Source organism: Mobula hypostoma, chromosome 11 (genome assembly GCF_963921235.1).
Source record: "Mobula hypostoma chromosome 11, sMobHyp1.1, whole genome shotgun sequence".
Classification (NCBI taxonomy): Eukaryota; Metazoa; Chordata; class Chondrichthyes; order Myliobatiformes; family Myliobatidae; genus Mobula; species Mobula hypostoma.
Genome location: NC_086107.1, coordinates 56011445 through 56036860, shown reverse-complemented (window position 1 = coordinate 56036860; position 25416 = coordinate 56011445). Strand labels below are relative to the sequence as shown.

Here is a 25416-nt window from a genome sequence, read left to right as displayed (position 1 = left end):
GTTTCCAAGCTTAAAAAGCTTTTTCAAAAATGTACTTGGATTCATGTGTATATTGGAAGTCCACATTCATGTATCAAAAATTACGAAAGATCTTAAGTTAAGCACAAAGAATTTTCATTATGAACTCTGCTTTTAAAAATGTTGCTAGAGATTAATGAGGGTCGCATGTACCTGTCAGAAGACAACAAATGCAACAAACTATGCCAATTAGACTGGCTGCACTTAGTCTCAATTACACAAAGGCTAGATCTTGCTAGTGGTTTTGAACTGACCTGCTAGGTTTTAGGCATTGAAACTGAGTAAGCACTGGACTTCACCTCATTGTTATGAAATACTTGCTGCAAGTCTGTGACTCAGAGATGGATTTGGAAGACAAATTCCAAATTCATCAGCTTACCCTGCAGTTGGAGGCCACTTTGGAATCCAGTGGCGATGGCTAGTTTGTTGGGATTCTTCGGCATCATACTTGAGAATTGTCTCTTGAAACCCATACAATTGTCTCTTGAAACCCATACCAGTGAGGATTTGAGATCCTCTGATTTCAATCAAAAATGTGTGCTAAGATGTAAGAGGCAAATGCCATGGTAAGTTCCTTGTTTGAGATTATATTCTGACACTTCATGTTTTTAACTTCAAATAATTAATTTTTTTATCTATTTATTTATATTTTATGTTTTAATTAAGAGATATTTAAATATTGATAAAGTCTCTGCTTTTATAGCTGTCAAAGTTGTACCACCAGTTATTGTTCCAAATAATGGTGAGTGTAGGTGGTATATGTAGGACAGGTGTCCCTCTATTCCAGCCATTATTATTGATCATGCAAGGACCATAAATAAAGGCGCATAATATATTTTAAGATGTTCCTTCCCCACTCACTGAACTCCTGCGCATACCTGAGTCTGAGAATGTACACTAGCTTTACTGTCTGCTGTTAAATTCAACTAATTTAAGAAATGCCTTCCTTTTTGCAGGAATATTTTACAACTACTGTGCAGCAAACAGATAACAATATTTTCAAGATCAAACCAAATCTCCCGTCTCCTTCATCCATAGTCCTTCCCTTCTAAACTATATGTGAATAGTCCAAGATCTTCCATAACTCAAATACTTAACTTATCTACTTAGTTGTATCTTTCTCCTTTTCAATTTTTATTTTTAACAAATTAGGCAGACCAACTCCAGAGTTTCAGTTCTGTATTACTTAAAATCTTGGCAAACATAAAGGGTCATGATACAAAATTGAATCAGAATCAGAATTCGAATCAGGTTTACTATCGCTGGTATATAGGTATAGTATGTCGTGAAATTCGTTGCTTTGCAGCAGCAGTACATTGCCATACATAATAATAAAACTATAAATTACAATAAGAAATGTATATTAAAAATTAAATTAAATAAGTGGTACAAAAAAGAGAGCAAAAAAGTAGTGATGTAGTGTACCTGGGTTCATTGCCCAATCAGAAATCTGATAATGAAGGGAAAGAAGATGTTCTTGAAACATTGAGTGTGTGTCTTCAGGCTCCTGTACCTCCTCCTTGAAGGCAGCAATAAGAGGGCATGTCCTGAGTGATGGGGGTCTTTAACGATGGATGCCATCTTTCTGAGGCATCACCTTTTGAAGGTGTCTTCGATGCTGACGAGGCTACTGCCCATGATGGGGCTGTCCAAGTGTATAACTTTCTGCGGCTTTTTCTGATCTTGTGCAATGGTCCCTCCTTCGCAGGCGGTGATGTAACCAGTTAGAATGCTCTCCACAGTACATCTGTCGAAATTTGCAAGAGTCTTTGGTGACATACTAAGTCTCCTCAAGTGCCTAATAGAACATAGCTGTTATCATGCCTTCTTTGTAATTCCATCTGGATAGCTCTTCAGAGATGTTAACACCAAGGAACTTGAAACTGCTCATCCTTTCCACTTCTGATCCCTCAATATGGACTGGTGTATGTTCCCTTGACTTCCCTTTCTTGAAGTCTGCATTTAATTCCTTGGTCTTACTCATGCTGAGTGCAACATTGTTGTTGCAACTAGCTGATCTAGCTCACTCCTGTTTGCCTCCTCATCATCATCTGAAATTCTTCCAACAATAATTGTCATCGACAAATTTATAGATGGCGTTTGAGCTGTGCCTAACCACACGGTCATGGGTGTAGAGAGAGTAGAGCTGTGGGCTAAGCACCATCCTTGAGATGTGCCATTGTTGATTGTCAGCGAAGAGGTGATGTTATTTTTGATCCGCATTGACTATGGAATCCCAGTGTGGAAGTCAAGGGTGTCGTTGTAGAAGGAAGTACAGAGGCCCAGTTTTGGAGCTCGTTGATTAGTACAGAGGGCATGATGTTGAACATTGAGCAATAAACAGCAGCCTGACATAGGTATTGCTACTGTCCAGATGATCCAAGTGATTCAAGTCCAAGTCTGCTGTAGACCTGTTGTGGTGATAGTCAAATTGTTGCAGTGGATTCAGGTCTCGGCTTAGGCAGGAGTTGATTTGGCCGTGACTAACCTCTCAAAGCATTTCATCTTAGTAGACGTGAGGGCAACTGGGCAGTAGGCAATAAGGCAGCCACTCTGTTCTTCTTGGTCTGCGGTATGTTTGTCACTCTTTTTGAAGTAGGTGAGGACCTCTAACTGCAGCAGTGAGAAACTGAAGACGTCCTTGAACACCCCTGCCAGTTGCTAGGCACAGGTTTTCGATGCTCTACCAGCTACATACATCATCAGGGCCTGACACCTTGTAAGGGTTCACCCTCTTGAAAGAAGCTCTGACTTTGGCCTCTGAGACTGAAATCACAGGGTCACCAGATGCTATAGGATTCACACATGTGTAGTTTTTCCTTTCAAAGTTTGCATAAAAGGCATTTAGCTCATCTGGAGATGAAGCATCACAGCCAACCACGATGTTGGGTCTCGCCTTGTAGGAAGTAATATTCAGCAAACCCTGCCAGAACTGTCGTGCATCTGATTCCATCTCTAACTTCAATCAGAATTGTTTTTCACTCTTAAAATATCCTTTCATAGGTCCTATCTGGATTTAGTATATAGTTCTAGATCACCTGTCTTGAATGCCACAGATCTAGCCCTCAACAGACTCTGAATCTCCTGGTTCATCCACAGCTTTTAACTTGGGTATGTCCATTGTGTTCTCAAAGACATCCACTCATCCACACAGGTCTTGATGAAGTCAGTGGCAATCAAAGATTAATCCCTGAATATTGTCCGGTCCACTGACTCAAAGCAGTCCTGTAAGTGCTCCTCCACCTCGCTTGACCATTACTTCTTGATCCTTACCACAGGTGTTGCAGTCTTTAGTCTTGGCTTATATGCTTGTAGTTGAAGTACAGCCAGATGATCAAAGTTTCCAAAGTGTACACATGAGATGGCATGGTAAGTGTTCTTGATGAAAGTATAACAGTGGTCAAGTGTGTTGGCTCCACTGATCCACAGGTGATATGTTGGTGGTAGCTGTTCAGAGACTTCTCCAAGTTGGTTAAAATCCCCCACAATGATAGGGATGACATAAGGATATGCTGTTTTGTGATTGCTGATCACGGTGCTTGGCTCCTCCAGTGCCTGCCTGATGTTGTCTTGGAATGAAATATACACCCGATCAGGATAATGGTAGAAAACACCCTTAGCAGATAAAATGGATGACACTTGACTGCCAGATATTCCAGGTCGGATGAGCAGGATTGAGAAGAAGTGACACATCTGAGCACTGTGGTCAATTAATCATAAAGCAAAATCTACCTTTAAAAGACTCAACTGTCCTGTCTTTTTGGTGGAGACTGAAGCCCTCGAGATGCAGTGCAGCAACCAAAATGGCAGGGGTGAGCCATGTTTTTGTGAAGCAAAGGACAGAGCAGTCCCTAATGTCCCTCTGGTACTGCAATCTTGCTCTGAGGTCTTCAATTTTATTTTCCAGAGACTGTACATTCGCCAGCAAGATAGTTAGCAATAGAGGGTGGGGGGGGGGGGGAGAGGGATCTAAGGCCTCAGTATTTCAATCACACCTGCAGCCCGGCATGCCTTACCCACTTCCTCTTTCTTAAAGGAGAACTGCACTTGCATCCTATGCCTTCCATTTAGGGTCCACTGATTTTGAGGATCGATAGATTTTAAAAATAATTTTAAAATGTTGCGTACTGAAGTACCCACAGCTGTGATTGTGAATTTCAGTGGTAATAGTCCTAAACAGAAATATTTGTTAATTTCCATCAGAGCTGCTCGTAGAGTCGCCACTTAATGGTGCCATCCGGTCTAGTTGCATCGAATTCAACCTTGTTTATAATGTTTTCATTATGCTTGGTTTGTGTATCTGCTTCCTGTGACTTTGTGCACCATTTATATCAACACCCATTTTCATTACCCTTCCTTCTGCTGTCTGTTCAGTGTTGAAACAGTGAACTATCTTTAACCTCCACCCAATTCTTCAATTCCAGCTGTATACTTTGCTGCCTTTTGGCACACTGTAAGTTCCTCAAAAATTTACCGACAAGACTTTGTGCTAAGTAATATCATTCTATTTGGTTGGGTTGAGTTGTTCTCCAATCTTGGCAATTCATTTACAAACATTTCATCAGCATACCAGGAGACATCATCTGTGTGCTGCTCACTCATTACTGTGATAGGTTAGGATTTGATCTGTATGTGTTCTCTTATGATAAGTGGAAACTTCCAAATGTACACAAGAAGAACTGTATAAAAACTTTGTTCCGAAGAGCAGAGACATACGAAGGGTGATTGATAAGTTCATGGCCTAAGGTAGAAGGAGTCAATTTTAGAAAACCTAGCACATTTATTTTTCAACACAGTCCCCTCCTACATTTACACACTTAGTCCAGCAGTCGTGGAGCATACGGATCCCTTCTTTGTAGAAGTCGGTGTCTTGGACCTCCAGAAAGTGGTCCACAACAGGGGTGATTGATAAGTTCATGGCCTAAGGTAGAAGGAAATGAGTTATTCAGCTCTCGTTACATGCACGTGCAGTTCAACTCTTTGAGTGATTATGCAGAAAGTTTGAAGTTAATAACTCATCTCTGTCTGCCTTAGGCCACGAACTTATCAATCAACCTACTGTGGACCACTTTCTGGAGGTCCAAGACGCCGACTTCTACAAAGAAGGGATCCGTATGCTCCATGATCACTGGACTAAGTGTGTAAATGCAGGAAAAATAAATATGCTAGGTTTTCTAAAATTGACTCCTACCTTAGGCCACGAACTTATCAATCACCCCTCATACTAAAGGATGAAGAGGAGAAACATCTCTTCAAAGTATTTGCACGAAACGGATACCCATGTAGTTTCATACGAAGATGCCTATGAAGTCGACAACACACCAACCAAGAATCAATCAAGCAGGTTGTCGAGGGGCGTCACGTGATGACGTGGGATTGAGATGTGTAAATCCAGCTCTCCCGCAACAAATCAGTAAAGTAACGTTTAAACAAAACAAAGTTAATAATTATTTTCTGAAAACTATTTATAAACTTTGTAAGATTACTTTACGATATGCCTCCGAAACCGCAACAAAAGAAGTCTGCTGTTGCGAAGCAGCCGCGAGAGGGGAAGAAAAAAGGGCCTACTGCAACGATGGAGCCTCGGACTCAGGTTGGATCTCCTTCGGTAGAACAGGGAGCAATGGCGGTGGTAACGGGTTCTTCGAAGAAGGCACCGGAAATGCGCATGCGCAAATCGACACAACGTAAACTACAAGAACCGACAGCCACTGCAATTGAAAATGACCCAGAGTCAGAATTGGATTCTGCAGAGAACACAGATGAAGAAGAGGAGGAAGAATTGGAAGCGATTGGAAGTAAAGGAGATGATAGAGACATAAGAGAGGCTATATTGCAATTAACGGCTGAACTAAGAAAAGTAAGATAAGAGCTTAGAGATACGAAGATGTGCTATAATAAAGTTATGGAAAGACAGGACAAAATGGATAAGAAGCTTCAAAAGATGGAAAGAGCAATGGGGCATATGAATGATAGAGTGGAAAAAACAGAAAATGATTTGCTTGTCTGGAACTTGGAAAGAAACCGACTCTTGGAGAAAGTGGACATGTTGGAAAGTTTCAGTAGACGTAATAATATTAAAATTGTTGGTCTTAAAGAAGGTACGGAGGGAGAAAAACCAATAAAATTTTTTCAAAAATGGATCCCGGATGTTTTGCAAATGGAAAAGGAGGTTCGACCAATTGAAATTGAGCGGGCACATAGAGCTCTAAGACCAAGACCAAAAGATGACCAATATCCACGATCGATTTTAATAAAATTCTTAAGATTTCAAGACAAGGAAAGGATTCTACAGGCAGCTGCTTGAACTGCCAAGGATAGAAAAGGGCCATTGATAATTAAAGGGAACAAAATTTTTTTCTACCCTGATATAAGTTATGAACTTTTGAAGAGAAGGAAGAAATTTAATCCAGTGAAAAAAACCCTATGGGATCATGGTTATCAATTTATACTGTGTTATCCTGCAACCTTGAAGATTTTTTTGCCTGGTGGAGAAAGAAGATTTTTTGATGACTACCAGAAAGCAGAGCAGTTTGTGCGAGATTCTCTGAATATTCACCAGATACAAGAACAAATCCAGGGGAGCGAGATAGATTGAAGATGAAGATTGGGTTAAAGAATGGACTTGTTGGATTTTTGAAGCTGGATGAATGTAGAAATATATCATTAGTTATACGAGGGGGGTAAGAAAGGTTAAAACTGGAGGAATATTAGTTGGGAATAGTAACATTAATTTTGCCTATATATATATAATTTTTTTTGTTGCGGGGGAGCTGGAAGAAGCACTGATCGATTGCTACGCTAATCATGTGTGCAAGCATGGCTTTTGCCACGACCCGTAAAATGGAGGGGGTAGTATTGTGTATCTTTTCATTCACAACATTAGTGGGGGGGGGTATTTTGTTTTTTCTTTTTTTGTATTCTTTCTATCTTTTCTTTTTTTTTTGCCTGGAAGGTTGGGAGGGAAATACATAGCAACATGGTGAAGTTTAAAGAGATTCCCCAAGGAACTATGAGAGTTGAGAAGATAAGTAATGTTTTAGATTGGAGTAACTTTGTTAAGAATAATGACTAATTTATTGAATTTTTTGAGTTTTAATGTTAATGGGCTTAATGGACCAGTGAAAAGAAAAAGAATCTTAACACATATTAAAAAAATGAAGATAGATTTAGCTTTTTTACAGGAGATGCACCTAACAGAAACAGAACATCAGAAACTAAAGAGAGATTGGGTGGGAAGTGTTGTTGCAGCTTCATTTAATTCAAAAGCGAGGGGAGTAGCAATTTTGATCAATAAAACGTTACCAATTAGAATACAAAATGTAATAACTGATTCTGCGGGGAGATATGTGATTATACATTGTCAACTTTTTTCTGAATTATGGACTTTTATGAATATTTATGCACCAAACAAAAATGATGCAAAATTCATACAAGAAGCTTTTCTGAATTTGGCAGATGCACATGAAAAAATATTAATTGGAGGAGACTTTTATTTTTGCTTAGACCCAGTCTTAGATAGATCAACCAAGGCTGTTATAAAATCGAAGGTAGTAAATTTAACTTTATCATTGATGAAGGATTTAAATTTGATTGATATATGGAGAAGAATCAATCCTAAAGAAAGAGACTATTCGTTCTACTCCCATAGACATAAAACTTACTCAAGGATAGATTTGTTTCTATTATCAATGCATATTCAACACAGAGTGAAAAATATGGAATATAAAGCAAGAATATTATCAGATCATTCCCCTTTATTAATGACAATAATAATGGCTGATAAGGAAGAAGTGGCTTATAGATGGAGATTTAATTCAACATTATTAAAACGTCAAGATTTCTGTGATTTTATGAAAAAGCGGATTCAATTTTTTTTGGATACAAATTTTCATTCAGTGGATGATAAATTTATATTATGGGATGCGATGAAAGCATATCTAGGGGCCAGATAATAAGTTATACGTCTAAAATTAAGAAAGAATATATGGCAGAACTAGATCAATTGGAAAAAGAGATTACAAAAATAGAAAAAGAATCTCAAAGATATATGTCAGAAGAAAAACGAAGACAACTTGTTAATAAGAAGTTACAATATAATACGCTTCAGACGTATAGAACGGAAAAAGCAATTATAAGAACTAAACAAAGGTATTATGAGTTAGGTGAGAGAGCACATAAAATTCTTGCCTGGCAGTTGAAAACAGAACAAGCTTCCAAAACAATAAATGCAATTAGAACAAGGGCAAATAAAATATCTTATAAACCTCTTGAAATAAATGAAACTTCTAAAAATTTCTATTCTGAATTATATCAATCAGAATCCCAAAATGATGTTAATGAGATAGAAAGGTTTTTATCACAAATTTCTCTTCCAAAATTGAATTTGGAAGAACAGAAGGGATTAGATATGCCTTTTACATTAAAAGAAGTTGAAGAAGCTTTAGGATCACTCCAAAGTAATAAATCTCCAGGAGAAGATGGTTTTCCACCTGAATTTTATAAAAAATTTAAAGATTTATTATTTCCTCTTTTTATGGAACTAATACGTCAAGCAGAAAAAATACATAAACTTCCAGAATCTTTTTCAACAGCGATTGTAATAGTATTGCCAAAAAAAGACAGAGACCCTATGAAACCAACATCATACAGGCCTATTTCTTTATTGAATATGGATTATAAAATAATAGCAAAAATTTTATCGAATAGATTATCTAAATATTTACCAAAATTAATACATATGGATCAAACAGGATTTATTAAAAATAGACAATTGGCAGATAATGTAACCTGGCTACTCAGTATAATTCATTTGGCACAAAAAAGGGATGAGAAGAGTATAGTAGTAGCTTTGGATGCAGTAAAAGCATTTGATAGATTAGAATGGGATTTTTTATTTAAAGTATTAGAAAAATATGGGTTAGGAACATCTTTTATAAATTGGATTAAAACTTTAAATTCTAACCCTAAAGCTAAAGTAGTGACAAATTCTCAAATTTCAACACCATTCCAGTTAAAAAGGTCAACTGGACAAGGTTGTCCATTATCACCTTCTTTATTTGTACTGACGATAGAGCCATTAGCAGAACTAATCAGAATTGATCCAGATATTATGGGTTTTAGAGTTAATCAGGAGGAATATAAAATTAATCTTTTTGCCGATGATGTTTTGATCTATTTAACAAACCCACAACATTCGTTACATAAACTATCTTCTAGATTGGATGAATATGGGAAGGTATCAGGTTACAAAATAAATTGGGATAAAAGTGAAATTTTACCTCTTACTAAAGGAGACTATAGTCAATGTCGATTAGTAACCCAATTTAGATGGCCGGTAAATGGTATAAAGTATTTAGGTATAAGACTTGATAATGATGTAAAGAATTTATATAAATTTAATTATTTACCACTGTTGAAAAAAATTCAAGAAGATTTTGACAAATGGATGATACTACCAATAACATTAGTAGGTAGAGTCAATGTTGTAAAAATGAATATATTTCCTAGATTACAGTATTTGTTTCAAACATCACCAATACAATTGCCACAGAAATTTTTTCAAGAGTTAAATAAATGTGTGAGAAAATTTCTTTGGAAAGGTTAAATGTCAAGAATATCATTGGAAAAATTGACATGTAAATTTAGGTTAGGAGGGTTACAACTTCCAAACTTTAAAAACTATTATAAAGCAAATCAACTTAGATTTATTGCATCTTTCTTCGATGATCAAAAACCAGCATGGATTAAAATAGAACTAGATAAGATAGGAGAAAATAGACCTGAAGATTTTATATATAAATGGGAATCTAAATGGATACGGGAAAAGAAAGAATCTCCTATATTAACACATTTGATTGATTTATGGAATAAGATAAATGATGATAATGAAACACAGAAATCTCTATTAGCAAGGAGACCTTTGTTTCAAAACAGACTTATTCCTTTTACAATGGACAATCAACTTTTATATAATTGGTACCAAAAAGGGATTAAATTTATAGGAGATTGTTTTGAACGAGGTATATTGATGTCATTTGAACAATTAAAGGATAAATATAAAATATCTAATAATACTTTCTTTTGTTACTGTCAATTAAGGGCTTACTTAAAAGGTAAGCTGGGTCAAACAATGTTTTTGCCAAAACCTAATGAAATTGAAATTTTAATTCAAAAAGGGAAAATTAAAAAATTTATTTCTTGTACGTATAATTTGATTCAAGAACAGACAATTAAACAAGAAACCCATAAGTCAAAGCAAAAATGGGAAACAGATTTGAATATTAATATTGATGAAACAAATTGGTCAAGACTCTGTCTTGACAGTATGACAAATACAATAAATGTTCGACTTAGATTAGTACAATATAATTTTTTACACCAATTATATATTACACCACAAAAAATAAATAGATTAAATTCAAATCTATCTGATAAATGCTTTCGGTGTAATCAAGAAATTGGTACTTTTTTACATTCTACTTGGTCTTGTTTTAAAATTCAACCCTTTTGGATAAATTTAAGAGTTTTATTGGAACAAATTACTGGAACTCAACTTCCACATAACCCTGTATTATTTCTATTAGGTGATATTGAAGGGATAAAACCGAAACTTAAATTGAATAAATATCAGAAAGAATTTATAAAAGTTGCATTGGCAGTAGCTAAGAAGACTATAGCAGTTAATTGGAAATCTGATTCGTATTTAAGTATGGATCGTTGGAATAATGAAATGGCTAGTTCTATTCCACTCGAAAAAATTACTTATAATTTAAGAGATAAATATGCAACATTTTTGAATTTTTGGCGCCCTTATTTACAAAAGATAGGATGGCATATTTAAGTGCTCCGATAAAGACCTTGGGTCCCTTGGGGAAAGTAACAAATAATTATACCAAATTTATTTTGAATCCCATGGAGCATGTGGAAACCTTCCAACACCCAGGCGGTTCTTTTCTTTTTTCTCCCTTTCTTTCTTTTTAGGTAGGACTATATATATGGGGGGGGGGGAGGGTAGATTTTATCTTTTCATGTATTCTTTTTGAAAACTCAATAAAAATTATATTGAAAAAAAGCAGGTCGTCCTTCCATACATTTGAAATATCTCGGGAAGGACAGCCCAACTGCTGCAAAAACATAGAATTTTGGTTGTGCATAAACCATCAGCTACTGTATATTGAGGAGAGTACTCTATAGACCTAAAGAACAAACCAAACAATTGGATAAGACCAATATCGTCTACAAAATCCAGTGTGGGACTGCAGCAAATATTACGTCAGACAGCCGGGAGAAAACTACCCACAAGGATGCATGAGCATCATCTGGCCGTTAAGCGGCATGACCAACTCTTCATAGTCTCTATCCATGAAGTTCGAGTGGGGCACAAATTCGACAGGGCATCAATGAAAATCATGGCGCAAGCAAACACACAGCATACTAGAGAATTCCTAGAAGCACAGTTTTCTGCCAACAATTCTATAAACAGACATGTAGACCTCAATCCCATTTATAAGCCAATGTGATCAAAATTCCAGGCAATGCATAGAGTTCGGCACACAACCAATTAGTGACAAGACCCCCTCCCTACATCACAGTTGAGTTTCAGTAATGATGACCAATCAAGTAATTGATAAGTACATAAGAGCCAAGCATTCGGAGGACACACCACAAGTGAACAGTGCACAGATGATTTCTCCTTGTATGGTGACGAAATGTTTCAAATGGATTGCCGAGATCGGAGAACAACTCAAACCAAATATCAACCCATTTTCAAGTTATTTCCATTCTATTTATCTTCAGCATGTGTTTTCACGTTTCTGGAGAAGGCCCTAGATATATTTGTCACATTAAAAGTGTTGCAGTATGTAACTGCTGCATGATAGAAGAGCCCAGTCATGCAAATTTTTAGCAGGGAAGATAGGAATTTGCAAAAGATGTTGTTAATCCTCAGTAATTTGAGTAATCTTTTGAGATTCTGGTTTGTTTTTGTTTTACATAGCAAAATAATCCTAAGAAAGGAGGCAAGTTGCGATGTGAATGGGCGAAGTGGAGATGCTTATTTAAGAAACAACCCATTAATGAAATAAGGTAAAGTGAAATATATTTGTATGATTTTGAACTTAAAACTGTGTTTGTAGACATGTGTGCTGTTGAATGAAATTATGCAATATTGCACAAAGTAATATGTAAAGCATTCTAGTAGGGAGAGCAAAAATGACAAAATTAATTGAAAAAGTGCAGTACCAAAGTGGGTACAGAACCAGAGGAGAATATGCACAGAGCAGAAAGTGGTAGAAGCAGTTAGGAAAGTGGTCAAAAAGGGATAGAGAATCCTGGATAATTTGGGAAGAGGTACTGAGTACAAAAGCAACAAAATTATGCTGATTCTCTGTATTCACTGATCTGGGATCTTGGAAGAGAAGACTGGCAACTTCAAGTCCAAGTGGAATAGTTGAAATTTTCTGTCATGTGCCATTCTAATCCACTTATTAAAATTAGTACCAAAGCTAAATTTCTCTAAAATGTTAAATAAATATTTCCATTTAACTCTATCAAATGCCTTTTCAGCATCAAGAGAAACAATACATTGGGGAGTTTTCGAGGGGGAAGAGTATATAACATTTAACAGTCTTTGAGTATTAGAAAAAGAATACCGGCCTTTTATAAAACCTGTTTGGTTCTGAGAAATAATTTTAGCTAGTATATTCTCCAACCGATTAGTCATTATTTTTGAAAAAATATTGACATCTACATTTAATAATGAGGTAGGCCTATATGAAGCACAATCCATAGGATCTTTATCTTTTTTAAGAATTAAAGAAATGGAAGCTTCATAAAATGTAGAAGGTAACTCTCCTAACAAAAAAAATCTTTAAACATTTCCAACATATAATTAGTAAGCAAATTTTCAGATTTTTTATAAAATCCTATTGAAAAACCATCTCGTCCAGGAGTTTTACCAGATTGCATTGAAAAAATAGCTTTCTGAATTTCTCTTTCAGTAAAAGGAGTATCAAGAATTTGTTGATCTTCAACAGATATTCTAGGAAAATCAATCTTTTGTAGAAAGGCATTCATTTTAGAAGGATCAGCTGGAAACTGAGATTTATAAAGTTCACTGTAATAGTCTTGAAAAATTTTATTAATATCTTCATAGTTACAAGCTAAACTACCATCTCCCTTATGAATTTTAAAAATTTGTCTTTTAGCTCTAACTGGTTTTAGTTGGGATGCTAGTAGCTTATTACTTTTTATCTCCAAACACATAAAATTGACTTTTTAATTTAAGCAAATTTCTTTCAATATCATAAGTTAATAATACATTATACTGTGATTGAAGTTCAACCCTTTGTTTAAATAAGTCAATATTAGGAGAAACTGCATAAGTGTTATCCAAGTCTTTAATTTGTTTTGAAATCCTATCTAACTCTATTTTTGTCTGTTTCTTAAGCTTAGCCAAATAGGAGATTATCTGATCTCGCAAGTACGTTTTAAATGTATCCCATATAATCAATTTTGACATATCTTCTGTATTATTAAAAAGAAAAAAATCTTTTATTTGAATCTCTATAAATTTGACAAAGTCCAAACTTTGTAATAAGTTTTCTGGAAAACACCAAGGCAAGTTTACATTGCTAACATCATTCAATTCAAAAGTTAAGCTTAAAGGTGCATGATCCGAGACAGCAATAGCATCATATTCACATTTCTGGACTTTGGACAAAAATCGGAAATCAGCTATAAAATAATCAATTCGCGAGTATTTTTTATGGACATGTGAATAAAAAAGAATAATCTCTATCATTAGGATGTAGATTTCTCCAGATTTCTATCAAACCATAATCAATTAAAAAGGAATTAATAAGTGATGCTGAACCACTTGGGAGCTGCTGATTGGTTGAACTCTTGTCAATCAAAGAGTTTAAACAACAGTTGAAGTCACCTCCCATCAGCAGCATCTATTCATTTAAGTCTGGTAATAAACCAAATACATTTTTAAAAAAAGAAGGATCATCTACATTAGGTCCATATAGATTAACCTATGTTTCTTTATTTAAGAAGGAGTTAGATATGGCCCTTGTGGCTAAAGGGATCGAGGGGTATGGAGAGAAGGCAGGTACAGGGTTCTGAGTTGGATGATCAGCCATGATCATACTGAATGGCGGTGCAGGCTCAAAGGGCCAAATGGCCTACTCCTGCACCTATTTTCTATGTTTCTAACCAAGACTATTTTTCTATTACAGATTGATCCTTTAATGATTAAAAATCTACCATTGATATCTGAGACGATATCTTCTTGGATAAATGAAATATTAGCTTTAATAAAAATAGATACTCTCTTTGTTTTATTTTTATAAGTAGCATGATATTGAAGACCCTTCCACATTTTAAAAAATCTATTTTGATCGCCCATTCTGATATGTGTTTCTTGAACAAAAATTATATCGGGCTGGAATCGGTTAATAATTTTAAAAGTCTTCTTTCACTTAATAGGGTGATTCCAGCCACGTACGTTCCAACTAATAACGTTTATCTGTTTATTAACCATAGAATATTGTTTTAAACACAAAAAAACACGCATACCATCGTGGGCTAATCAAAGATGGTGGTGATGAAAATAACCATATAGAAAACACGCATGCTCCGGAGCTCCAGAATGGGAAAAAACCTGAAAAGAAATCCTATAATAAACCCAAAAATGCAAAAAAAAACCCCAAATCCTCCCCCCATCCCAAAAAGGTAGAAATCCGGCAAAAAAGGAGGAAAAAGCCGGAATGCCTCCCCAAAGCAAGAAAGAAAGGCAGAACTCCGCATGTGGTTCAATATAAATAATGATTTAAAAGTTTTTCTCCCAACTCCCCCCTCCCCTTTACAAAGAAATCATGTGACCCTAAGATAAAGCTCAGCAGAGAAACAGAAAAAAGATGTTTATAGTTAACCATTGAAAATAAACTAAGAATGCAAAAACCGTCTCCAAAGGTGTCAAAACAACGCTATTTAAACCTAAGCAGTACATTCTCAAACAAGAAAAAGACACCATTATTACTTTAGCTTAAAACTAAAGCTAATTATCTATTCTAAACACTCCTCACTGTATAAGAAAGAGTGTATATAATCTATGAAAGCTATCATTTAATTAATAAAAGAAAAGGAAGAAAGAAGCAGATAATCAAACCAGTTAATAATCTGTCCACTGTGTTAGTTCACTCCATATACCAAACAGATTTCAAAAAAGTCATTCATTAGTCAAACCAAGAAGTTCACCTCTTCTTTAAATAGTTCATCAGTCAAAGCAAGTTTTCAGCATATCAAAAATCTTCAGAGCCTATTTTCTTTCAGAAAATTATTCAGCAACCCAAATATCCTTCAGGCGTCAGCCGACTCCACGATAGAGTTAACAAAGTCCAATGCTGCTTGGGAATCCGAAAACACACAAGGTGTAGAATTTTTAGGAAATAATTTAAATCTTGCTGGATAGCAAAGCGATGGAAAAAGTCCCTTTTCATAAGCAGTTTTCATCACTGGGGCAAATTTGATCCGCTGTTCCATAATTTCCCGTGGATAATCTTCGTAAAAGCGGATCTCGGAACCGTTAAATTTAAGAACTCTCTGTTTCCTTGCACATTTTATAATTTGGTCTTTAACTTTAAAGTGAAGAAAGTTGACTAAAATAGGGCGAGGTTTACTTGAAGTCTGAGAATTCCATATGAAAATTCTATGAGCTCTTTCAATATCGGGAGATTGAGGTAGAATATCTGGAAACAAAGATTGAAACAAATTGGCAAAATAGTCCCATAAATTCCCACTCTCAGAACCTTTCTCGAGTCTGATAATTCATATAGTATTCCGACGAGATTTCGTCTCTAAATCAACAATTTTACGTTGAGCCTGTTCCAAGCGGGTTGAAATATCCACAATCTGACGTTTCGATTCTTTAAACTCAGTATTCAAGGAAATAATATTTTCCTCAATAGTCTGAAAACTCTGTCGGAATGACTTCAACTCAGAAGTGTTATTGTCTATTTTGTTGTTGAGAGCCATCAACGCACATTCCAAACGCTCAGCCCAGATGGGCATATCTTCCGATTTTTCTTTCAAAGTTTTTCCCTTTCCATTGCTGGATTCAAAAGGCTGCTTTCCACTTCTTAAAGGATATGACATGATGACAAATATTTCCCTCTAAGATCCGAGAAATAAAAGTTAAAAATTCAAGATTTAAACTGGGGGAAAAGAGGAATTAAAGGCAGCTGCAAAATTTATGTATTAATTAATACATAATTAATAGAATTAATTAATTGAAAAAGTGCAGTACCAAAGTGGGTGCAGAACCAGAGGAGAATATGCACAGAGCAGAAAGTGGTAGAAGAGGTTAGGAAAGTGGTCAAGAAGCAATAGGGAATCCTGGATAATTTGGGAAGAGGTACAGAGCACAAAAGCAATAAAATTATACTGATTGTCTGTATTCGCTGATCTGGGATCTTGGAAGAGAAGACTGGCAACTCCAAGTCCAAGTGGAATAGTTGAAATTTTCTATCATGTGCCTATGAATTCATGGTGCTGTACATGAATCAAGGGTGTACAGTAGATGTCTCAGATATCCTATCTGTGCACCAACACTCATGGATTCCAATCGCTGAGTGCAAAATTGCAGCGAATTGCACGAATCCAGGGCAAGCATTAAAAAGGGCCACTTTTCAACATAATTGTATAAGAGCTAAGAGAGTTGTAAAAGAGCGCCTGAAGGCTTTGTGTGTCAATGCAAGGAGCATTCATAACAAGGTGGATGAATTGAAAGTGCAGATTGTTATTAATGATTATGATATAGTTGGGATCACAGAGACATGGCTCCAGGGTGACCAAGGATGGGAGCTCAACGTTCAGGGATATTCAATATTCAGGAGGGATAGACATGAAAGAAAAGGAGGTGGGGTGGCGTTGCTGGTTAAAGAGGAGATTAACGCAATAGAAAGGAAGGACATAAGTCGGGAGGATGTGGAATCGATATGGGTAGAGCTGCGTAACACTAAGGGGCAGAAAACGCTGGTGGGAGTTGTGTACAGGCCACCTAACAGTAGTAGTGAGGTCGGAGATGGTATTAAACAGGAAATTAGAAATGTGTGCAATAAAGGAACAGCGGTTATAATGGGTGACTTCAATCTACATGTAGATTGGGTGAACCAAATTGGTAAAGGTGCTGAGGAAGAGGATTTCTTGGAATGTATGCGGGATGGTTTTTTGAACCAACATGTCGAGGAACCAACTAGAGAGCAGGCTATTCTGGACTGGGTTTTGAGCATTGAGAAAGGGTTAATTAGCAATCTTGTTGTGAGAGGCCCCTTGGGTAAGAGTGACCATAATATGGTGGAATTCTTCATTAAGATGGAGAGTGACATAGTTAATTCAGAAACAAAGGTTCTGAACTTAAAGAGGGGTAACTTTGAAGGTATGAGACGTGAATTAGCTAAGATAGACTGGCAAATGACACTTAAAGGATTGACGGTGGATATGCAATGGCAAGCATTTAAAGATTGCATGGATGAAGTACAATTGTTCATCCCAGTTTGGCAAAAGAATAAATCAAGGAAGGTAGTGCACCCGTAGCTGACAAGAGAAATTAGGGATAGTATCAATTCCAAAGAAGAAGCATACAAATTAGCCAGAAAAAGTGGCTCACTTGAGGACTGGGAGAAATTCAGAGTTCAGCAGAGGAGGACAAAGGGCTTAATTAGGAAGGGGAAAAAAGATGATGAGAGAAAACTGGCAGGGAACATAAAAACTGACTGTAAAAGCTTTTATAGATATGTAAAAAGGAAAAGACTGGTAAAGACAAATGTAGGTCCCCTACAGACAGAAACAGGTGAATTGATTATGGGGAGCAAGGACATGGCAGACCAATTGAATAATTACTTTGGTTCTGTCTTCACTAAGGAGGACATAAATAATCTACCAGAATTAGTAGGGGACAGAGGGTCCAGTGAGATGGAGGAACTGAGCGAAATACATGTTAGTAGGGAAGTGGTGTTAGGTAAATTGAAGGGATTAAAGGCAGATAAATCCCCAGGGCCAGATGGTCTGCATCCCAGAGTGCTTAAGGAAGTAGCCCAAGAAATAGTGGATGCATTAGTGATAATTTTTCAAAACTCGTTAGATTCTGAACTAGTTCCTGAGGATTGGAGGGTGGCTAATGTAACCCCACTTTTTAAAAAAGGAGGGAGAGAGAAACCGGGGAACTATAGACCGGTTAGCCTGACGTCGGTGGTGGGGAAACTGCTGGAGTCAGTTATCAAAGATGTGATAACAGCACATTTGGAAAGCGGTGAAATCATCGGACAAAGTCAGCATGGATTTGTGAAAGGAAAATCATGTCTGACGAATCTCATAGAATTTTTTGAGGATATAACTAGTAGAGTGGATAGGGGAGAACCAGTGGATGTGGTATATTTGGATTTTCAAAAGGCTTTTGACAAGGTCCCACACAGGAGATTAGTGTGCAAACTTAAAGCACACGGTATTGGGGGTAAGGTATTGATGTGGATGGAGAATTGGTTAGCAGACAGGAAGCAAAGAGTGGGAATAAACGGGACCTTTTCAGAATGGCAGGCAGTGACTAGTGGGGTACTGCAGGGCTCAGTGCTGGGACCCCAGTTGTTTACAATATATATTAATGACTTGGATGAGGGAATTAAATACAGCATCTCCAAGTTTGCGGATGACACGAAGCTGGGTGGCAGTGTTAGCTGTGAGGAGGATGCTAAGAGGATGCAGAGTGACTTGGATAGGTTGGGTGAGTGGGCAAATTCATGGCAGATGCAATTTAATGTGGATAAATGTGAAGTTATCCACTTTGGTGGCAAAAATAGGAAAACAGATTATTATCTGAATGGTGGCCGATTAGGGAAAGGGGAGGTGCAACGAGATCTGGGTGTCATTATACACCAGTCATTGAAAGTGGGCATGCAGGTACAGCAGTCGGTGAAAAAGGCGAATGGTATGCTGGCATTTATAGTGAGAGGATTCGAGTACAGGAGCAGGGAGGTACTACTGCAGTTGTACAAGGCCTTGGTGAGACCACACCTGGAGTATTGTGTGCAGTTTTGGTCCCCTAATCTGAGGAAAGACATCCTTGCCATAGAGGGAGTACAAAGAAGGTTCACCAGATTGATTCCTGGGATGGCAGGACTTTCATATGAAGAAAGACTGGATGAACTGAACTTGTACTCGTTGGAATTTAGAAGATTGAGGGGGGATCTGATTGAAACGTATAAAATCCTAAAGGGATTGGACAGGCTATATGCAGGAAGATTGTTCCCGATGTTGGGGAAGTCCAGAACGAGGGGTCACAGTTTGAGGATAAAGGAGAAGCCTTTTAGGACCGAGATTAGGAAAAACTTCTTCACACAGAGAGTGGTGAATCTGTGGAATTCTCTGCCACAGGAAACAGTTGAGGCCAGTTCGTTGGCTATATTTAAGAGGGAGTTAGATATGGCCCTTGTGGCTAAAGGGGTCAGGGGGTATGGAGGGAAGGCTGGGGCAGGGTTCTGAGTTGGATGATCAGCCATGATCTTAATAAATGGCGGTGCAGGCTCGAAGGGCCGAATGGCCTACTCCTGCACCTATTTTCTATGTTTCTATGTTTCTTTGAATCATCTGAGCCAGTTTCTTCTCAATTGAGGACAATGACAGTAAGGAAATAGGGAAAATAACATTACTATTTTAAAATTCTTTTCATCACTTGATTTTTTTTTCATTGTTTGGCTGCAACAATTCCGAGGATCTATGTAATTTGATAGGTTAAGACATTGGCTTTCATATGAAAAAGCAGTTGAAGATGGCACTACTGAAGATGAGTGATAGCTTACTGATGGTTCATAAAGCAAGAAGTCCAACTTTATTAATAATACTTTTCCTGTGCAAGTTGTGGTAAACAAGCACCACAAACAATGAAGAGGCAAGCGAAGGCAAGGCAAGGCTGGCTCGAGGGCCGAGACATGCAGGTGCGATGCAAAGTCAGAGCGAGGTTGAGACATGTTTGAGGAGAAATGGTCAGAGCGAGGTTGAGAAATGGTTGTGACGGAGTTGGGATGTGTGAAGCAGAGAAAAGTCAGAGTGGAGGAGTTTCGGAGCCCATCCACCTAAACTGAGAGCTAGATCTGATTGAGTTAAGCGCCCGGCTTAGGAAAGGTTGGGTATGGGTTGGAACATGGCGACGAGCTCTATGCCCAGAGCGTATCGATGTGACAGGGCCCTGATCCTAGTGCAAAGGATGACCCAACGTGTGGGTGATCTAAATGCTGTACTGGATGGATTGAAATGGCTGGGTGTCAGGACCAGAAGCAAGGGTTGGGCCAGTTTTGCTTGCAGCTCCACAAAGTTTACTCCATTCTCTGCAGCACTGAAGCTCAGGCTGTGAGTCTGCTCTGGCTGCTCTGGGCTTCATGATGTTTTGCTCAGCTCTGTGATGAACTGAATCCGAGGCTGTAGTCCTGCTTCCTGCCTGTGGGCTTCATGATGTTTTCTGTGCTGTGTGATGAAATGAGGCTGAGGCTGTAGTCCTGCTCCATCTGAGCTGGGCTTCATGTCTATGGACTACCATTGGTTCTGACTGCTGTTCTTTGCTTTTATTGTTACACAATTTGTGTTTTTTAATCTCTCTCTCTCTCTGTGCATCAGGTGTTTGGTAGTCTTTTTTAAAATGGGTTCTTTCAGATTTCTTGTTTTGTGGCTGCTTGTAAGGAGACAAATCTCAAGGTTGCATTATATATATATATATATATATATATATATAGATAGATAGATAATAAATATACTTTGAACTTCGAATTTATGGTTTTGGTCTTCATCAAAGTGAGGTTTCTAACATGCCCCAAAAGAAAACTGAGCCCAAGATGATTTCAGTTCTTACTCAAATACTTATTCAGCCCTTTTATTAAAACTAAATGTCAATATTTGCAGAAATAATTTCTATTGCTGTGTCTTTCATACATTTATAAATGCAATAGTAGAAATGCAACTTCTTGTATGTCTCTTTTTGCAGGGACTATTTTGGAGAACGGATTGCCTTGTATTTTGCCTGGCTTGGCTGGTACAACACCATGCTGTTCCCTGCTGCTGTAATTGGTGTACTTGTCTTTCTATATGGATTTATATATTTTGAAAACAATCAAGTGAGGTATGGTATTACCTTTGTCTTCCAAATGAATTGCTGGTATTTTAAATCATGACAACTTTAATAGAGATTTTGTACAGACTATTGATAATCACCAGCTCAATCACAGTTGCGTAGACATGAGACTAAATGACCTGAGTAAAATTTATCAATATTCTCACTGTAATAATTGCAATAAATTCTGAAGCAGTGAGCACCTGTAGTTTTGAGTGCAGAAGTGTAAATGCCAAAATCATAATTAGGAAAATAAGAGTTAGATTTAGGGTTTTGTATCTTTGGTATCAACCTGGAAGAAATGGCTGGAGCCAAGAACAGAGCTATCAGGAGGTTCCTGTTTTGGAGTCATTCACTGGGTTATCACTGTTAATTCTTGTGAATCCGGTGAACCTTTTTGAGAACATGCACCCAAATTGGTGATAATCTTATAAAATAAATTCTCTCTTGTGCCAAGGTAATCTTGAGCAGAGATTATCATTGATTAATGAATTAGTAACAATAATTATGATCTTTTCCTAAGGAAAAAGCAAGCTTATTTACATGTATTCATTGTTTTACTATTAATAAAAGTATAACTGAGACAGATTAAAATAAATGAAGCATTTTAGAAAATGTGTTCAAAAATTATTGATATTAACTTTTTAAAAAGACAAATGTAAAATAAATGATTTCTAAATAGTGTTGTTATTGTACTTCATATACAGTATAACAGGAAATGTGAATGTGAAGCTTTGGTGCATTTTCATAAAAAGCTCAAGTAAACTAGAATGGTTGGGGGGTGGGAATCAAATTAAAGCGGCTAGGTGTGAGGAGGTTAGTTCACAACAGAGGGATGGGAACCAGTGCAGAGAGACAGAGGGGTGTAAAGTGAGCGTAGAAGCAAAAAGTACAAAGGGGAAAAGTAAAAGTGGCAGGCCGACAAATCCAGGGCAAGCATTAAAAAGGGCTAAGAGAGTTGTCAAAGAGTGCCTGAAGGCTTTATGTGTCAATGCAAGGAGCATTCGTAATAAGGTGGATGAATTGAAAGTGCAGATTGTTATTAATGATTATGATATAGTTGGGATCACAGAGACATGGCTCCAGGGTGACCAGGGATGGGAGCTCAACGTTCAGGGATATTCAATATTCAGGAGGGATAGACACGAAGGAAGGGGAGGTGGGGTGGCGTTGCTGGTTAAAAAAGAGATTAACGCAATAGAAAGGAAGGACATAAGCCGGGAAGATGTGGAATCGATATGGGTAGAGCTGCGTAACACTAAGGGGCAGAGGACGCTGGTGGGAGTTGTGTACAGGCCACCTAACAGTAGTAGTGAGGTCGGAGATGGTATTAAACAGGAAATTAGAAATGTGTGCAATAAAGGAACAGCAGTTATAATGGGTGACTTCAATCTACATGTAGACTGGGTGAACCAAATTGGTAAAGGTGCTGAGGAAGAGGATTTCTTGGAATGTATGCGGGATGGTTTTTTGAACCAACATGTCGAGGAACCGACTAGAGAGCAGGCTATTCTGGACTGGGTTTTGAGCAATGAGGAAGGGTTAATTAGCGATCTTGTCGTGAGAGGCCCCTTGGGTAAGAGTGACCATAATATGGTGGAATTCTTCATTAACATGGAGAGTGACGTAGTTAATTCAGAAACAAAGGTTCTGAACTTAAAGAGGGGTAACTTTGAAGGTATGAGACATGAATTAGCTAAGATAGACTGGCAAATGACACTTCAAGGATTGACGGTGGATATGCAATGGCAGGCATTTAAAGGTTGCATGGATGAACTACAACAATTGTTCATCCCAGTTTGGCAAAAGAATAAATCAAGGAAGGTAGTGCACCCGTGGCTGACAAGAGAAATTAGGGATAGCATCAATTCCAAAGAAGTAGCATACAAATTAGCCAGAGAAAGTGGCTCACCTGAGGACTGGGAGAAATTCAGAGTTCAGCAGAGGAGGACAAAGGGCTTAATTAGGAAGGGGAAAAAAGATTATGAGAGAAAACTGGCAGAGAACATAAAAACGGACTGTAAAAGCTTTTATAGATATGTAAAAAGGAAAAGACTGATAAAGACAAATGTAGGTCCCCTGCAAACAGAAACAGGTGAATTGATTATGGGGAGCAAGGACATGGCAGACCAATTGAATAATTACTTTGGTTCTGTCTTCACTAAGGAGGACATAAATAATCTTCCAGAAATAGTAAGGGACAGAGGGTCCAGTGAGATGGAGGAACTGAGCGAAATACATGTTAGTAGGGAAGTGGTGTTAGGTAAATTGAAGGGATTGAAGGCAGATAAATCCCCAGGGCCAGATGGTCTGCATCCCAGAGTGCTTAAAGAAGTGGCCCAAGAAATAGTGGATGCATTAGTGATAATTTTTCAAAACTCGTTAGATTCTGGACTAGTTCCTGAGGATTGGAGGGTGGCTAATGTAACCCCACTTTTTAAAAAAGGAGGGAGAGAGAAACCGGGGAATTATAGGCCGGTTAGCCTAACGTCGGTGGTGGGGAAACTGCTGGAGTCAGTTATCAAGGATGTGATAACAGCACATTTGGAAAGCGGTGAAATCATCGGACAAAGTCAGCATGGATTTGTGAAAGGAAAATCATGTCTGACGAATCTCATAGAATTTTTTGAGGATGTAACTAGTAGAGTGGATAGGGGAGAACCAGTGGATGTGGTATATTTGGATTTTCAAAAGGCTTTTGACAAGGTCCCACATAGGAGATTAGTGTGCAAACTTAAAGCACACGGTATTGGGGGTAAGGTATTGGTGTGGGTGGAGAATTGGTTAGCAGACAGGAAGCAAAGAGTGGGAATAAACGGGACCTTTTCAGAATGGCAGGCGGTGACTAGTGGGGTACCGCAAGGCTCAGTGCTGGGACCCCAGTTGTTTACAATATATATTAATGACTTGGATGAGGGAATTAAATGCAGCATCTCCAAGTTTGCGGATGACACGAAGCTGGGTGGCAGTGTTAGCAGTGAGGAGGATGCTAAGAGGATGCAGGGTGACTTGGATAGGTTGGGTGAGTGGGCAAACTCATGGCAGATGCAATTTAATGTGGATAAATGTGAAGTTATCCACTTTGGTGGCAAAAATAGGAAAACAGATTATTATCTGAATGGTGGCCGATTAGGAAAAGGGGAGGTGCAACGAGACCTGGGTGTCATTATACACCAGTCATTGAAAGTGGGCATGCAGGTACAGCAGGCGGTGAAAAAGGCGAACGGTATGCTGGCATTTATAGCGAGAGGATTCGAGTACAGGAGCAGGGAGGTACTACTGCAGTTGTACAAGGCCTTGGTGAGACCACACCTGGAGTATTGTGTGCAGTTTTGGTCCCCTAATCTGAGGAAAGACATCTTTGCCATAGAGGGAGTACAAAGAAGGTTCACCAGATTGATTCCTGGGATGGCAGGTCTTTCATATGAAGAAAGACTGGATGAACTGGGCTTGTACTCGTTGGAATTTAGAAGATTGAGGGGGGATCTGATTGAAACGTATAAGATCCTAAAGGGATTGGACAGGCTAGATGCAGGAAGATTGTTCCCGATGTTGGGGAGGTCTAGAACGAGGGGTCACAGTTTGAGGATAGAGGGGAAGCCTTTTAGGACCGAGGTTAGGAAAAACTTCTTCACACAGAGAGTGGTGAATCTGTGGAATTCTCTGCCACAGCAAACTGTTGAGGCCAGTTCATTAGCTATGTTTAAAAGGAAGTTAGATATGGCCCTTGTGGCTACAGGGGTCAGGGGGTATGGAGGGAAGGCTGGGTTCTGAGTTGGATGATCAGCCATGATCATAATAAATGGCGGTGCAGGCTCGAAGGGCCGAATGGCCTACTCCTGCACCTATTTTCTATGTTTCTATGTTTCTATGTTTCTAAACTAAATACAATACTCTGTGAGACTTTTGTAGCTGCACTAACAATGACAAATATTTTGTATCTGGCTTGTATTTAGTTGTTTTGAGAGCTATGCATGTCGCTCTAATTTCATCAGTAAGTCTACTATAATTAGACTAGACTAAGTTCATCACTGAAAACAATGACTCACATGAATATATCAATGAAAATACTGTTAATTTTTCCATTACAAGATTTTTCAGAGAGTTACAAGTTTCAGAAATGGAATTCCAGAATTTCAGAATTTTATTGCCTGAATTTTTATGCTTTGATCTGTCCACTAACTGATCTCTTTCAATATTTTCTATTTCATAGAAACATATATAGAAAATAGGTGCAG

The 25416-nt window shown here is 37.9% G+C and overlaps 1 protein-coding gene across 2 annotated transcripts in view; it reads left to right on the top strand.

Moving 5' to 3' along the window:
* Positions 1 to 25416, top strand: part of LOC134353766 (anoctamin-9-like) — a 171446-nt gene that overhangs the window by 66088 nt on the left and 79942 nt on the right. For both annotated transcript variants that reach the window (XM_063062116.1, XM_063062115.1), the window contains 2 exons: positions 12017 to 12105; positions 21053 to 21187. In XM_063062116.1, the coding sequence (XP_062918186.1) occupies positions 12017 to 12105; positions 21053 to 21187 (224 nt within the window). The remainder of the gene's footprint in view (positions 1 to 12016; positions 12106 to 21052; positions 21188 to 25416) is intronic.